The 16,073-nt window shown below is 29.2% G+C and overlaps 1 protein-coding gene across 1 annotated transcript; it reads right to left on the minus strand.

Annotated features, from left to right (window-relative positions):
- Nucleotides 1-2,066: 2,066 nt before the first annotated feature.
- On the minus strand, nt 2,067-8,164 carry LOC126898128 (small glutamine-rich tetratricopeptide repeat-containing protein alpha-like). The gene is made up of 3 exons (XM_050672076.1): nt 8,129-8,164; nt 2,416-2,659; nt 2,067-2,289 (listed from the first exon to the last, which is right to left on the minus strand). Exons 1-3 carry the CDS (start codon nt 8,162-8,164, stop codon nt 2,261-2,263), a joined length of 309 nt encoding a protein of 102 aa, XP_050528033.1. The 3' UTR covers nt 2,067-2,260.
- Nucleotides 8,165-16,073: the final 7,909 nt, after the last annotated feature.

Raw genomic sequence — 16,073 nt, forward strand, 5'->3', positions numbered from 1 at the left:
CTCAATACATTATATTAAATAAATAAAAGAAATGGCCGACGCCTTGTTGAATTAGTGCATTATTAAATGAACGACACTCACGAAAAAAAAGAAACTATAATTGGTTGCACGCACACAGCAAACATACCACGACGGTGGTTCAAAGGGAAGAGATCACGATAAATTACTACACACCGGGCGAGACACAACGACGACGACGACGAACACGTTTGGGAGAGGGTATCGACTTCACGATTTACAAAATATAAAACAGATAAAATATGAACAATATTAAAATTATACAGGTATGGACAGTGGTAGCCAGTGTATGTGTCATATAGGAAACGATTGTTAAACTGATAAAGAATTTTGTGTGTATAGCGTTCACCTTGACAGCAACACTACAGTTTTCTGATTACACGGCCGGATATAACGTACGCGCGTCCATTAGCAAAACAAAACAGTAATCTATCTATATCATAAAATTCACATTTTGTCACGTTACACTATATAAGGGGAATTAGTCCAATTATAATAAAAAGTATGTCAAATGAAAGATGTACTTATAATGTATTTAGAAAAAAAAATTTGTGCTGATATATACATTTTTCAAAAAGTTATAGCATTTTTAAGTTGAAAATTTAAAATCGAAAATTTTAACACAAAAATAGCGTTTTTTTAACTACGGCAGATGTTTACATGCAGAAGATAAAGTGTCGGGACAAATTTTTTTTTTATTTTATAGTACATAAAATAAGCTTTAATTTGATATATGTTTAAAGGACCCAGTATTTCCGGAACATTTTCAAAAATTAAGTTGAAAAAGTTAGTTTTTGTAAAAAAGTTGCTATTTTAAATCCCCCCCATGAGCAGGTTAAGTGTTAGATTTTCAAAAAAATGATATCAAACGAAAGGGAAATAAATAAGGTTAGTAGAAAAAAAATTTATGTTTGATTTGTTGATTTTTCAAAAAGTTATGGAAGTTTTAAGAAAAAAAAGGGGAAAAATTTCGAAAATTAGCGATTTTTAAATTTGTAATTTTTTTGGATATTTCCCCCATTTGCGGGGAACGAGGGAATTTTTTTCAATTTTTAAGGGTAATGTCTCCAACTAGATACGATTTGTCATCTTTTGACGTATTTTTGAAAGAAATCGGTCCAGTGAGAGCTGAGTAAAAGTGGCAACTGACATAAAAAAAAAAAAAACACATCATAGTAAAATTAATACCTTCTCAGCTTCGCATCGAAGCTAAAATCTAAAATATAGTAAAATAATTTTAATATGAATAAGAAATTTCTTCTCGCATGGGGCGACTAAAGTGATGGGATCCTTGATCTTTATTGAAGTTATTGAATCTAAATGAGATAGAAATCAAACGAGTTGAAAATTTATTCTAACATAAAAAGAATTAAGAAAAAATGCAAACAATTTTCTTGCCATACGCGGGTTCCCCTGTACCCCAAGCGCGTAAGACATAAGTTTTACCGACTCGGCAACCGTACGTCACTGACACAAAAAATAACACATCATAGTAAAACCAATACCTTCTCAGCTTCGCATCGAAGCTAAAATTCTCAGTGTATGGTATGCTAATTACTGCTATGGATTTTAATTCTGTTTTTTTATTAAAATAATTAGAAAAATTACTTGTTGTTAAACCAATATATGACAATGTAATTGAGCGCTACTAATGTAACGCCTCCATGATTACTTGTAATTGAGCGCTACTAATTTAGTAGCGCTCGATTACAAGTAACGCCCACCGTGCACCACCTTTCACGCCCGTTGTAGTCAAGTCGTCGTCGTTGAAACCTGGAAAGGTTTGAGCAAGCATCCAGCATGTATATAGGTGAATGCACCTATTATGCGTTTTAAGAACAGACGAAACATTTACAATTTTCAATACTAGATTATCGTTCACTTTACAACAATCAACACTAATTTAAAATTAAAATATTAAGAGGCTTCGTAGTCTACAGGCTTTTAGCCATTTCATATGAAAACACCTATTAATAAATGACATACAAATATTTCTTACAATCTATAGTGGTGGTCACAACAATAATTATATTAATGATTACGTTCAAATAAACATTTATTTAAAAAATAATATAAAAACCAAAAAGAAATTAAGCAATAAAATGGATAAAAAATAGTATTAATGAAAATAGTATAACGTGTAATTTATCCATATATCTAAAAGAAAATAAATGCACAATTTGGCTAATATTTATTTTAAAATAAACCACTTCTTAGTCATATTTCGAAAATGTTTTACAAATCACTTCAAATTTAGTTTCTTCTGATATTCTAGAAAATATAAATAAAATATTTTACCAAAAATATTATTTTATGTTATCCAATAAATTTATTAAAAATATAGTATTTGTAGCTATAGTGACGGAAAATATAAATATTCAGTGTATTGAATTTTACCTGTTATACGGTATAAGCAGTCTGGGTGTTCTACAAGGGCATGTTCTAACATGTTTTTTGCATCTGTGTTTTTCCCTAATAGACTTAAAGCAACAGCTTTGTATAACATCGCATTTAAAGAACTTTTATCTAACGCCAAAGCCATTTCACAATCATAAAGAGCTTTTTTTCCTTTACCTAATTTATTATATGTTAATGCACGGTTTGTATACAAAATGCAACAATCTTTACGCATATCAATGGCCTATAAATAAAAATTTAAAATAATTACTTAAATTAATATTTAGTAAACTAATTAAAAAAAAAGAACTTAACCTGTATAATACAAGAGTTTATATATATGATTATACGTACATAAAAAAATTGTTATAGGACTTTGTATACTATACATCGATGTAGCAAAAACATGTTTAAAGTACTCATTTATGCATTTTTCAGGAATGACATTCAAAAATCACATATGAGGTATACTAGAGTAAATATAACATCTGACCAGTATGTATGCGTAGTATGACTATTTTATATATCTCATTTGTCCACACGAAAATACACAATTTAAAATGTTTATTTTAATAAATAACTCATTTTACACAAAATTTGTACTTAAAATACATGTGCGCTTAACCATTAACATGAGATACATAGAATACAGTTGTTTCACTAGGTTTTATTAACATTTTTAATAACTTTTGATCCAGTGAATATTTTGAATTACTTTTTGGAACGAAGTTTCTTTGCAACAGCAGGTTAGAATGTAATAGGGGTTTACGGCGAGACCTAACTCTCAAAAATGCAAAACAAGTCAAGTCACGAAATTTAATTTTTTCAAAATACCGTGCTTAAAAGTCAATAAAAAAATTCAAATAAAAAGCATAAAAATATAAATTATGTAACATTCAATATTTTTTTAGCAAATTCCGTTATTACCATTAAGTGCGCAACATACATGTACATATTAATCAAAGTAATTCCCAACGTTAGCTACAAATTTTTCCCATCTATATGGTGTGCTCGAAAGCTATTACTATAAAAGTATTCGTCTTTTGAGGCTATCTACGAATGAACTCAATTTTCGATGTCATCATATGAGCGGAACTACTGATCATCTGACCATGTGCTATCGAATGGAACAAGGAATAATTTAATATTATAGTCGAAGGAACGTCGTTCCTACTGGGCGTACCACAACACCAACTAGTTTGTTTTTTATATTTAACTTGTGGACCAAAAAAAAAATTATAATTGCAAACAACACTTCCATTTATTAACACAAAATCGGTTAATACGAGGGACGTCCAGAAAGTAAAGATACAAGCCCCCCCACGGCCACAGTGAATTTTTTTTTCGAATATTGGCACTACTGCAACTTTCGATGACATGTCGCGAACAAGTTCAGACCAGAACGGTTTTAGTACGTTACGTTCTTTGTCCGTGAGAGGTTTTCACGAAGGGCGAGTCATCGCGCGCTACCGCCACCTCTATTACTGAATATTTAAAGTGTGAAGTGAGAAGTGTGATCCGTTTTCTCGCTCAAGAAGGAATCATTCTCACTGAAATTCATCGTCGACTTGTCAAAGCATATGGACCAGATATTATGAATCGCCAAAACGTCACCAAATGGGTACGAGAATTTCGAGAAGGAAGAAAGAGTGTGCACAATGAGGAGAGGAGCGGCCGGCCGTCTTTGGTGACCGACAATTTTATCCAAAAAGTCGAACAATTCATCCGTGAAGATCGTCGTTTGACTCTCGACGAACTTCTCGAGAAGTTTTCAGGCGTTTCTCGATCTTTTCTGCACGAAGTAATCTCGAATCGACTTGATTACAGGAAACTGAGTGCTCGTTGGGTCCCAAAAATGCTCACAGAAGAACACAAACAGAACAGGATTGAGGCAGGAAGAATGTTTTTGGAACGTCATGACGAACAAGGAGAGGAATTTTTGGACAGTATAGTGACAGGAAATGAAACTTGGATTTCTTACACGACGCTAGAAACCAAAAGACAATCGATGCAGTGGCGCCATACACATTCTCCCAGTGTCAAAAAATTCCGAACAACTCTTTCAACTAGTTATCCTAGTCGATTACATGGTCCGTGGAACTGCCATTAATGCACAAGCATATTGTGAAACCCTTAAAAAATTAAGAAGTGCCATAAAGAATAAAAGACGGGGAATGCTGAAAAAAGGAGTGTGTCTTCTTCATGATAACGCTCGCCCCCATACTGCTCGAGCAACACAAGAATTACTTGTTGAAATCGCCCACCTCACAGTCCTTACTTGGTTCCCAGCGATTACCATCTCTTCACCAAGTTGAAGGAAGCTTTAGGAGAGAAAAGATTCGACGACGATGAGAACCTCAAACATTACATAACCACATGGCTACAGGAGGTGTCGCGAACGGAATACGACTCCGGTATACAAAAACTCATCCCACGTTACCAAAAGTGTTTGGAACTTAATGGCGATTATGTCGAAAAATGATTAGATTTATACCTTTAATGCTATATAATTTTTTTTTAATAAAACGGTTTAGTGTATTATTGGTAGACCTTATATCTTTACTTTCTGGACGTCCCTCATATGTAGGTACATTTATCTATCCTCAAATACTAAATAAAATAAATTTAAAAAAAACTGCACAAAACTGAACAAAATATGTGATTTATGTCATAAAATATTATAAAAGGCAATTTATTATTTGTTTCAAATTTGACATTGTATAATTGTATTAACTGTTACTTCATGACTTTCTTGATGCTGAACATATTCCATGAGTTCCTCAATATTTGGATGTACATTCATTGAAACTGCACATCGCATATCGTGTTGAGCATCAAGGCGATTTCTATATTTGGTTTGATGAAAATTAACGTAGAAAACTCAGCTTTACATAAGTATGTGGTTGGGAATGGTAGAAATACATTTTCGTATTCTCTTGATAAAATCGGTTTATCTTTTAGTTGTGCCCAAAATTTCGTCAAACACTTTTTTGAAAAATTTTCTTTTAAAACTTGATTGGCTAGGTCAAGAAGTTCTTCTTGGAACCCGCAAATGTCTTCACCAACTTCGTGATCAGAAACTTCAAAAGTATTTCTTACCCAATTGTATTTACTGAGCTCTACGTTTTCTAGTATATATCGATCGAGTTCCAACTGTAATTTGTTCAAATACTCTTGAAGCAGTAATTTTAAGTCATTTAATGTAACCTTTGTTAAGTCTTTAAGAAATTCACTGAAATTGGGAAATGTGGCCATTTTTCCTGTCAAAGTTCGAACTTTTGTTTGAATGATGAGATTTTTTCGCCAATATCGACCACTTTCCTATTCTTTTCTTGCATTTCAATATTCAATTTATTCAACCGTCCAAAAATATCACTTAAAAAGCCAATTTAGCAACCCACAAATCGTCATTGAATTTTCAGCCAATGAGTGTTTTTTTTTTCGTTAGAAAAATTTGTATTACTAAACGAAAAGACATAACACGGGTAAGAATTTTTCCACGGGAAAGCCAACATACATCCGAGTGATAAGTAAATTTACGTACTGTGATCCCATCTCATCACACATGGCATGTAATATTCTTGAATTTAGTGCTCTAGTTTTTATAAAATTGACAATTTGAATTACGTCTTGAAGTACTAAATAAAGTTCTTACTGAATTGCTCTGGTTGCTAAATTTTCACGATGTAAAAAACAAATGAATAATGACAACCTTTGAAATAACTTCCTGAACTCGTTTACAAAATCCTATTTGATTCCCAAGCATTGACAGTGTACTGTCCGAACAGATACCTACGCAATTACACCAAGCTAGATTATTTTTCCGGAAAAATCCATCAACTTTAATAAAAATATCTAAGCTAGTCGCCGTTGTAAGAGATTCACAATATAAAAATTCTTCACAAAAGTCATCAGTACTTCGATAACGTATGAATACCATCAATTGTATGTTATTTTGAATATCAACAGATTCATCAATTTGTATTGAAAATTTATTAGCTGCAATCATTTGATGAACTAGCTGTTTTAAAATATTTTTAGACATAAGGTCTTTTCTTCGTTTAACAGTGTTATCCGAAAGTGGGATTAATTATAGTTTTTTAGCAATGTCATCTCCGCAGACCGTTCTAATCATAGAAATAGCTGCTGGTTTAATCAGTTCGTATCCAATGTTATGGGCCTTTATAGAGCGTGCGATTTTCTAAGCAACGTTAAATGATGCTTTTGTTGTTTTTTATAGTGAAACTATAAGTGTATTGGACGGACAATCAAGACGCACACATTTTATTTTATTTTTATGTTCCTTCCCAAATTGTAATTGTTTATTTATCTATGTGGGGAGAAGTGTTGAGATGTCACTTGAGTTTATTTCATTCATTGATTCATTAGACAAAACTTGCAAGCAGAATACACATTGAGGACGTACTAATCCCGATCGATCTTTTATTCCTGTAAAACCAAACTTTAAAAAATCATCTTTATACGGTAACGCGTGCTTAGCCACTACAAAAAGTTAAATCACTTGAATATTAAATTAGAATATAAAATTACACAATATTAGTAAATTATCAATACTTATTTACGTCCAGACGTACGTCGTTCATATTATATTTATAGTGTACATATAATATGTATACATTTTATACGAAACTACGATAAGGACACACCAAACCACGCCTTGACGTTCCGGGAATATATTATGAACAAAAATAGAACTTGCCTATTACGTCATATAGTAGTATACTAGTATAGTACCTAATTACACCACGCTATGAGGGTACGACCGCGCACAGCCCGCGTCAATCTATTTACATAGGTATTTAAAATTATTTTCTTCTATGATAATTTTACTATCAGAATATTTCGAGAATTTTTTTTTTTCAAAATTATAATTATAATATAATAAAATATAATAAGTAAACTGTAAGATATGCTTTTGCGACTCATAATGAAAACTTCTGCTACCCTAATTTGGGTCACGACCCGAGTTTGGGAACCGCTGATATATAGTATACATATTACATATAATCCTTAAAAGATAAACTCATTTAAATTGATTATAAGAAAAGAACTATAAAACGGCTTATTAACACTTATTTAATTGGTTATTTATTAATTTATAAGAATATCTCTATAAGAGATTAAATGCTTTTTTCGTTAAATATTTTTTTTATATTTTAACTTTTTTACTAACTTTTATTTTTAATGTAAACATTCACATTTTACTAGTTTAAATATTAGAAAATAATCCATCTAAGAAAATGTCAAATGAAAAAGACCAGTCAATTACAACCTTTGAACCATTATTTTGGAAGTTATATACATTTTTACATGTATATTTAATAAAAGAAAAATATGATATTATTTTAATAATTATTTACTTGATTATAATAACATAAAGCCAGTTCAAAATTACGCAATTTAAACTCATTATTTCCCTGTATTTTAAAAAATGTAGAACGTTTTTTCAAGTGCTCTGGATTTTCGCGAAAGCGTGAAAATGAATCAAATGTGTGTTGTTCTTCTGAAAGATTCAAATAAAAAGTGCCTATAAATGTTTTTGAAAAATTATTTTTTATTTATTATTTTATGATTGAAAAGTGATCATAAATAACATTTGCATATAAAGAGTATAAAATATAAATTTTTTTTCCTAAATATAGATATTAATGTTACTAATGTCTGATTGTTGACTATAGACACTCCAATTTACATTGAATTTGTGTAATATATCTCTAGCTTCCTCCATACCTTTCATGATATTTTTTTGATCAGGTGAAATTAAGTCTTGAATCACATTATCTGTATTTTATAAATAATGGTGTTATTGTTTTATTAGACTAATAAATATAAAAATTATAAGATATAAATTACAATAATGATCCAATAACTTTATTGAGTTTTTTCTCATATTAAGTTCCACTTAGGAAATGAGTATTTTATACCAATTAAAATTTTTTATTTTATGTTAACAAAAAAATCGAATTTTGATTTTTAGTATTATTATACAACAATTTGCAGTATTTATAAATGAAAATTAGTGAACATTATTATTAATAGCCAATAGTAATATATGTTAATTTATGTTTATATAGAATACAAATTGACACATTATATTTTTTTATAAATTCAATTTATAAAAAACAATGTTGAAATCACATTTGTGAGTGGAATGTAATAATTTTATTACATGTGACATTTATTACAAACTAAATTAAAATTTGTTGATAGTAAATAATGAAGAATAATAATTAAAAATATTAATTATGATAAAAATTAGTATACTACTTTTTTAAACATTTACTTTTATTAATGTTTAATATTATAAGGCAGCTCATTGGTATAAATTTCACAAAAAAATAAATAAATTTACCAACAATCCATTTAATAGATGTTATACTGTAATACAGCGGTTCCCAACCTGGGGGTAATTATCCCCCAAGGCGTAAAATACGATTTATTGAGGGGTAAAGTTTTAACTATTAACTATTAACTTTTGTTTTATGTACTAAATATCTATTATTATTATATATTTATCAGTTATGTGTACTACGAGTGCAAAAGTAATTTTGTAATAATAGAATTATTGTTAATAGTTTATTTTATCTTATAATAACTTATCTTAATGGTTTTTCCCACCGATAAACTTTGACCACCGATTGTGTGAAACGACTTTTAGTCGTTCACCGTTCGTTTATTAATATAAAACACTGTACTTGTATCTGCTATTCACTTACTAACGAACAATATTGGCAATTTTCTAATAAATTGGTCGTGAAGCAAAAGCAGGTTAGTGAAATAATTTCATTCTTTTTATGTTGGTTTTTTACAATTTTTCTTTGAATCAGGAACCATGTCACAGGGAAAAAAACGCTCATACAAAGAAGCTTTTCTACAATGTGATTTTATTAAGTTTGTTGATAAAAGTGTTGAGAACCCTCAATGTGTTCTGTGCAACAAAGTGCTTATAGTAGAAAGTATGAAACCAAGCAAATTAAAAAAACATTTTGAGAGAAGTCATTCTCAGTTTGCAGAAAAAGATATTGCATTTTCCAAACGTAAAGAAACTGCGTTAAAAAATGCACGTATGGATTCATCCGACTACTTTTTTGAGTCAACTGAAGCTGGTCTTGAAACGTCGTATTGCTTCGCTCTTAGAATTGCGAAAATCAAGAAACCTCATTCAATTGGAAAGAACCTCGTCAAGCCTCTTGTATACTAGATGCAGTTAAGCTCGTTCTTGAAGAGCAACATGTCGAAAAGATAAATAAGATATATACTTTCTAACAACACTATCAAAAATTGTATTAAGGATATGAGCGAAAATATTTTGGACACGGTGCTCAATGAAATAAAATCAAGTTACAGTTAGATAAGTCGACCGATGTTGCATCTCATTCCCAGCTACTTGTCTATGTTCGATACATAAAATGCGATGATTTAAAAGAAGAATACTTATTCTCAGATTCATTGAGCACTACTACACGTGGGGAAGATGTTTTTCAAATGGTGAAAAATGTTGTCGATAAAATGGAGCTACATTGGTCGAAGTTAATAGGAGTCTGTACAGATGGAGCACCAGCTATGTTGGGCATTCGTTCTGGTTTCCAAACATTAATGAAAGAAGTCGCTCCGTTTGAATTATTTAGCCACTGCATAATATACCGTTATGCTTCGGTAGTAAAAACTTTTTCACCTGATTTATTGGACACATTTACTGAGGTAGTGAAAATTGTAAACTACATCCGAAGCAGTGTGACAAAAATACAAGAGTTTTCAAGGACTTGTGTAATGAACTGGGAGGGAAATTCGACGTCTTGTTGTTTCACGCAGAGGTGCGTTGGTTGTCGTGAAGCAAGGTGTTACATGTATATTTTAACTGCCCAAGATAAGGTTGCCAGTTTTCTTCATAAATTGTAACTTTACCAACGTAGAGCTGAAGTTGAAGACATTTCATTGTTTTCATCACTAACAATGGTGCTTAATGAAAGAAATGAAAAAAGTTTATTCACAGATCAAATAACTCTTCATTTATTATGAGTGGTAGATTCAATTGGTAAATATTTTCTAGACTTGTAAAATCGTCATGTAAATGCTTGGGGTCTAAGACTCTTTGCAGTGGATGAAAGTGTATTTCCAGATATTGAAATTGAAGCCAAAGCATAATTTTAGGACTTCGTGAGGACAACACACAAAAAATAGATATAAANTCAAGTCGAAATCGAAAAAAATATTCAATATCTTAATAACCAAGTCATAAAGAATTCTCAAACTATCAACAGTCTAATCACGAAAACAGCTTTGTTAGAGCAATCAACGTTATTCCAAATCCTTCTAAATCAGTATGCGTACGAAACGCAAAATATTGTTTCTATTATCAACTCTGCTATCCATGGCAAAATTCACACCACAGTTTTTCCTTCTAACAGNCACACCACAGTTTTGCCTCCTAACAAGTTACTATCTCAGCTACGGGAAATACAGCTAGAACTTCCCGCTGGCAATCAACTTCCGTTAGAAATTAATATACAAAATATTCCCGAACTCCTTTCAATCTCTTCTACATCCATAATTTATAGAGATAACTTTCTCATTTTTATATTGCGATGTTNTATAGAGATAACTTTCTCATTTTTATATTGCAATGTCCAATAGTTAAAATCGATGAATATAATCTCTATCACACGATACCTTTACCATTCTATTTTGAAAACAATAATGTTGTTCTAGTAAAACCAGACAACGATTATATAGCAATTAGCGATGATAGTGAGTTTTATTTAACTTTTAGTCAATCGCAAATAGAAACATGTATACCACTTAACTGATATAAATTATGTAAAGGTAATCATCCAGTTTATCGTAAATCTTCTTCTAAGCTATGTGAGATTTTATTGTTAGAAAATCCACAAGATTTACCTCAATCATGCAAAGTCATTTATGTATCATTTAATAACAGTATATGGAATCGGTTATCGAATACCAATTCCTGAATTTATTGTACGCGAGACGAACTTGTGGCTCTGAATTGTAAATCTCCTCAACGATTCTTTTCTGTTTATATAAAAAATATTGGTCGTTTAACAATATCTCCCACTTGTACTGTTTATATCACTTCGTTAATTCTAACGCCCATTTCAACTGTACTCTACAACCATTCTAATGATATAGTCCCTCTGAATCCTATGTTTAACTTAATTAACACGTACACAGAATCCATTATTAAGGTAACTCCGCAACAAATAACAAATACCGATTTATTCAACGATCTTTGTAAATTAGTTAAACATACTACAAATTGGTATACAAATCCAAATAGCAATAATTTTTTACTAAGTCATTATCATATTGTAATCATATATACTTGTTTGTCAATTTGTATCATATTAATTATAATTGTCGCTGTATTCTTTAAGTGTAAGAAAAAAGTAATTCAAGTATATACGACTGAAATTACTAATGCTCAACTCTGAATCTCTCTATTTTAAATTATATAATTCGACAATAAGAAAAACATTCTAAATCCCTTTGCAATTATATAACTTTATTTATCTGATTTCCCTTGAGTCAATGGGAATCATTAAACCCCCATTGCTCATTTAGGTTGGGGGGTGTTAAGAACCCCTAAATATTATTTTATAATTGAGTAGAGTATAGAATACATGGTCGTCCGACTGTCGTCGAACACAGGAATGTACTGACCAAAGGTTTTAGGGCAACCATGGGCAAAGGACTCCCACTGTAGGTACCCTACAGTCAGTCGTGGTTTAGTATGCGCTAGTTACACTCATTCTATATCATTCTATTCATTTGTATTAATATTAATAAATAACGTGTAATGTATTATTAATTGTGTCCTGAATTAATAATGGATTTTTACAATTATAATCAAATTTTATAGTACGCTATTGAGTAGATCTTTTTAACTACTTTTTTAGCTTCGATGCGAAGAGAAAGTATTAATTTTACTATGATTTTTTTTTTTTTATTGGTTATTTTAGTTAAAGTAAATCATTAAAATTGATTCAGTTCATATTTCAATTGTGGAATATTTTTAAACGCCAAAAGTTACTAGGAAATGATAACTATTATTTGTATTTAAGTTATCTATTACGATATAAATGCAAAAAAATATTGAGCTACTCTGATAAATTTACTATAAATAGCAATAATAAAATTTCCTGACTGATTTTTTTAATTCTCATAAAATTTTCTATTTAATGATGTCAATTTTAAACTTGCAAATTGAGCTAAAAGTTATGGTAATAAATAATTTTTTTTTTTTCACTATAAACTTTTACACAATTTAACTTTAAAAGATTAAAAAAAATAGGTTAAATATGTCATTTCCTTATTTTTAATATATTAATAATCAAAATCAGTATTAATTTAAAACAATTTTTTTTTTCTTAATTATTTCTTAATAATAAGTAATAATATTAAAATTTAGATAGAAAAACTCTAATTGCACATTTAAAACATCGCAAAAAGTTGATTTAAAAAAGATATTTTTGTTTCTGATGTAAATTCATGTAGTCCAGTGTATTTATTCATAAGTAACAAATATTTTTTATCAAAAAGTATTGCATCAATCTCTTTATATTTTTATACACGTTAAAAGTAAAGGAATATACAACTACTTTATTATTTTTATAATTTTTGTTGTGTGTTAACTTTGTTAACTGTTATAACTTTATCAAAAATGAACAAATCAGTATAATTTTTTTGTTATATAGATGCATGTCTTTACCTATCATTTGGTTTTTTTTTTTTATAAATGTGACCCTTTACCTGCCCACAAGAGGGATTCAAAATGACAACTTTTTTTTTTTTAGTTAAAGTAAATTATTAAAATTAATTCAGTTCATATTTCAATTGTAGAATATTTTTAAACGCCAAAAGTTACTAAGAAATGATAACTATTATTTATATTTAAGTTATCTATTACGATAAAAATAAAAAAATAATGAGCTTTGCTGATAAATATACTGTAAATAGTAATTATAAAATTTCCTGACTGCATATTAATCTTAGAAATACCATTTTTTTAATTATCATAAAATTTTCTATTTAATGATGTCAATTTTAAACTTGCAATTTAACTAAAAGTTATGGAAACATATTCAATTTTTTTTTACGATAAACTTTCACAATAATTTTTCATCAACTTTAAAGGACAAAAAAATAGATTAAAAATTAAATTTTGGACTGATTAATATATTAAAAATCCAAATCAATAATAATTTGAAAACTTTTTTTTTTCTTTTAATTATTATTTTATATGTATTTAGTTATAATATAATAAAAAATTAGAAGCGATAGAAAGTCTAATTGCAGATTTGAAAACAGCGCGAAAAGTTGATATAGAAAAGTATATTTTTGCTTCTGATGAAAGTTCCTTATAGTCTAGTGTATTTATTCATAAGTAACAAAAATTTTTTATTAAAAAGTATTACATCAATCCCATTAAATTTTTATACACATTAAAATTAAAGGAATATACAACTACTTTATTATTTTTATAATTTCTCCGTATAAATTGCAATACTAAATTATTGAATATTAATTTCATACTAAATTTAATTACTATTATTATTTTTTTGTGTTTGTCGCTCATTTTTCTGAGCTCTCACTTGACCATTTTTTTTCAATATATCAAATGATTACAATTCGTATCTAGTTGAAGATATTACCCTCAAAAATTGAAAAAATTTCCACTTTATCAATTAAAAAGTTACTTATCTCACATTCTCCATACATAAAATAATTAACAGGTTGATGAACAGTTAATGACATGGTATTTTACAAACACCTACTTCAAAATGGGATGAGATGCATGGGGTCAGAACAACTTCCTCCTTCATAAGAAATCATTGAAAATATTACTGCAATATCAGTAATGACATTTTTAGAATAGTTTTTATAGTACTGTTATAGCAGTAATATTTAAAAGTGACCCTAGACGTCAAATTTTAATATTACTCTCATAACAGTAATATATGATTTTGTCCATCAACGTGTTTAATGTCTAATGTTTTTAAAGTATATATTTTCGAATTATATATGATATGATAGTATGTGCCAACTATAAAATAAATAATTTTACTTTGTTTTTATTAATTTCTTGACTATGATATACTAATAATCTATAATATTCAAAATTATTTGGTAAAATGTTACTGTTTAAATTATTTTTGGTTACTTTATTTTATAATTGATTTTTACAATTATAATCAATTTTTATAATACGCACAACTGATTAGATTTTTTTAACAACTTTTTGATTGGTATTTTTTAGTTAAAGCATATCATTAAAATTAATTAAGTTCTGAATATTTCAATTTTAGATTAACCAAGAACTATATAGAAATGATTACTATGATTTCTATTAAAATTATTTATTATAAAAATGTAAAAGAAAATAGTGTTTTTAAAGAAATATTCAGTTTTTCTCGTAAATATACTGTCAATAGTAATTATAAAATTTCCAGACTGTACTAATCTTAACAATACCATTTTTTTTTTGTAATCGTAAACTTATAGTAAGAACACTTATTTCATTACTGAATGATGTTAAATAATGTAAGCAACAAAGCCAAAGATAATGCAGAAGTCAAAGTTTAAATATGAAAATAAATTTATTTGAAATAATTTTTAAAGTATCCTAGAGTTACACATTATTAAAAAATAGTTTTTGAGCCATTTTAGCTAAAAATGGAAAGTTGGGTCTGAAAGTTTTAATTGATTGATACGATGAGTAAATTTTTCAATCTATCCAACGAATTAATATTAACATTGTAAGAACATTTATTACTATATTCTTACCACTTATATTACACACGTTTTATTTCTATTTATTTAATTCGTAATACATATTGTAAGGTTTCAGTCAAACCAGAGGGCCTACTAATTACCCACTGCCCAGGGGGAACACTGGACAGTGACCTAGTAGTCGCGCCAAGCAAGATAGTACTTGTTGACGGAGCTACTAGGTTTTGATAAAAAAACAAATATTAATAAAAATGAGGAAAAAAAAACATGCCATGTATAATATAATAACATTTTTCTTTTCATTATTTAACATTTTTAATATATATATATATATCTATTCATAAAGAAAAAATAAAAAAGGAAGAAAAAGAGCGGTGCTAGATACACAAAATTAAAAAGGGGGTTTCATATTGATACTTGTTGTTGTTTGGAGGAGTGACGGCCCACCACCGGCCATAGTTGTGTCTCACATCATCATCATCATCTCGACGTTTATTTTAACAAAAAAAACGGAGGACAACAAAAATATACAAAAACGTGGTTTTCACAACAAACAAAAATGAACAGACAACTTGTCGCCCCGGTGGTATAGATGAGAAAGAAAAATCTGTTGTCGCGGCATTTGGATATAGGCCGGTGATCGTGACGCCGGGTGGTGGTGGTGCCAACTTTGAACACGTTCATTGAGGGGACATAACAATATTGGTACAGGTGCACAGTGTACGATCAGCTGATGACAGATATCAGACCGGTTGACTAGTGGAGGTTATCACACACACAATTATTAAAATACTTTACACCTACTGCACACACCTCTCATTGTAACATTTATTAAAAAAAAACTAATTAAATTCTGCAACATTACAGAACCCCCCAAATAGATTAAA

The sequence above is a fragment of the Daktulosphaira vitifoliae genome, unplaced genomic scaffold (assembly GCF_025091365.1).
Source record: "Daktulosphaira vitifoliae isolate Bord-2020 unplaced genomic scaffold, ASM2509136v1 Scaffold_2, whole genome shotgun sequence".
Classification (NCBI taxonomy): domain Eukaryota; kingdom Metazoa; phylum Arthropoda; class Insecta; order Hemiptera; family Phylloxeridae; genus Daktulosphaira; species Daktulosphaira vitifoliae.

Bases quoted from the DNA above. Each gene is read 5' to 3' on its own strand.
- LOC126898128 (XM_050672076.1), bottom strand. From the start codon at position 8,164: ATGGAGGAAGCTAGAGATATATTACACAAATTCAAT. The intron at 2,660-8,128 runs GTAAATTGGAGT...TTTTATTTATAG, and splicing joins ATATATTACACAAATTCAAT to GCCATTGATATGCGTAAAGA. The intron at 2,290-2,415 runs GTAAAATTCAAT...TATATTTTCTAG, and splicing joins CTGCTTATACCGTATAACAG to AATATCAGAAGAAACTAAAT.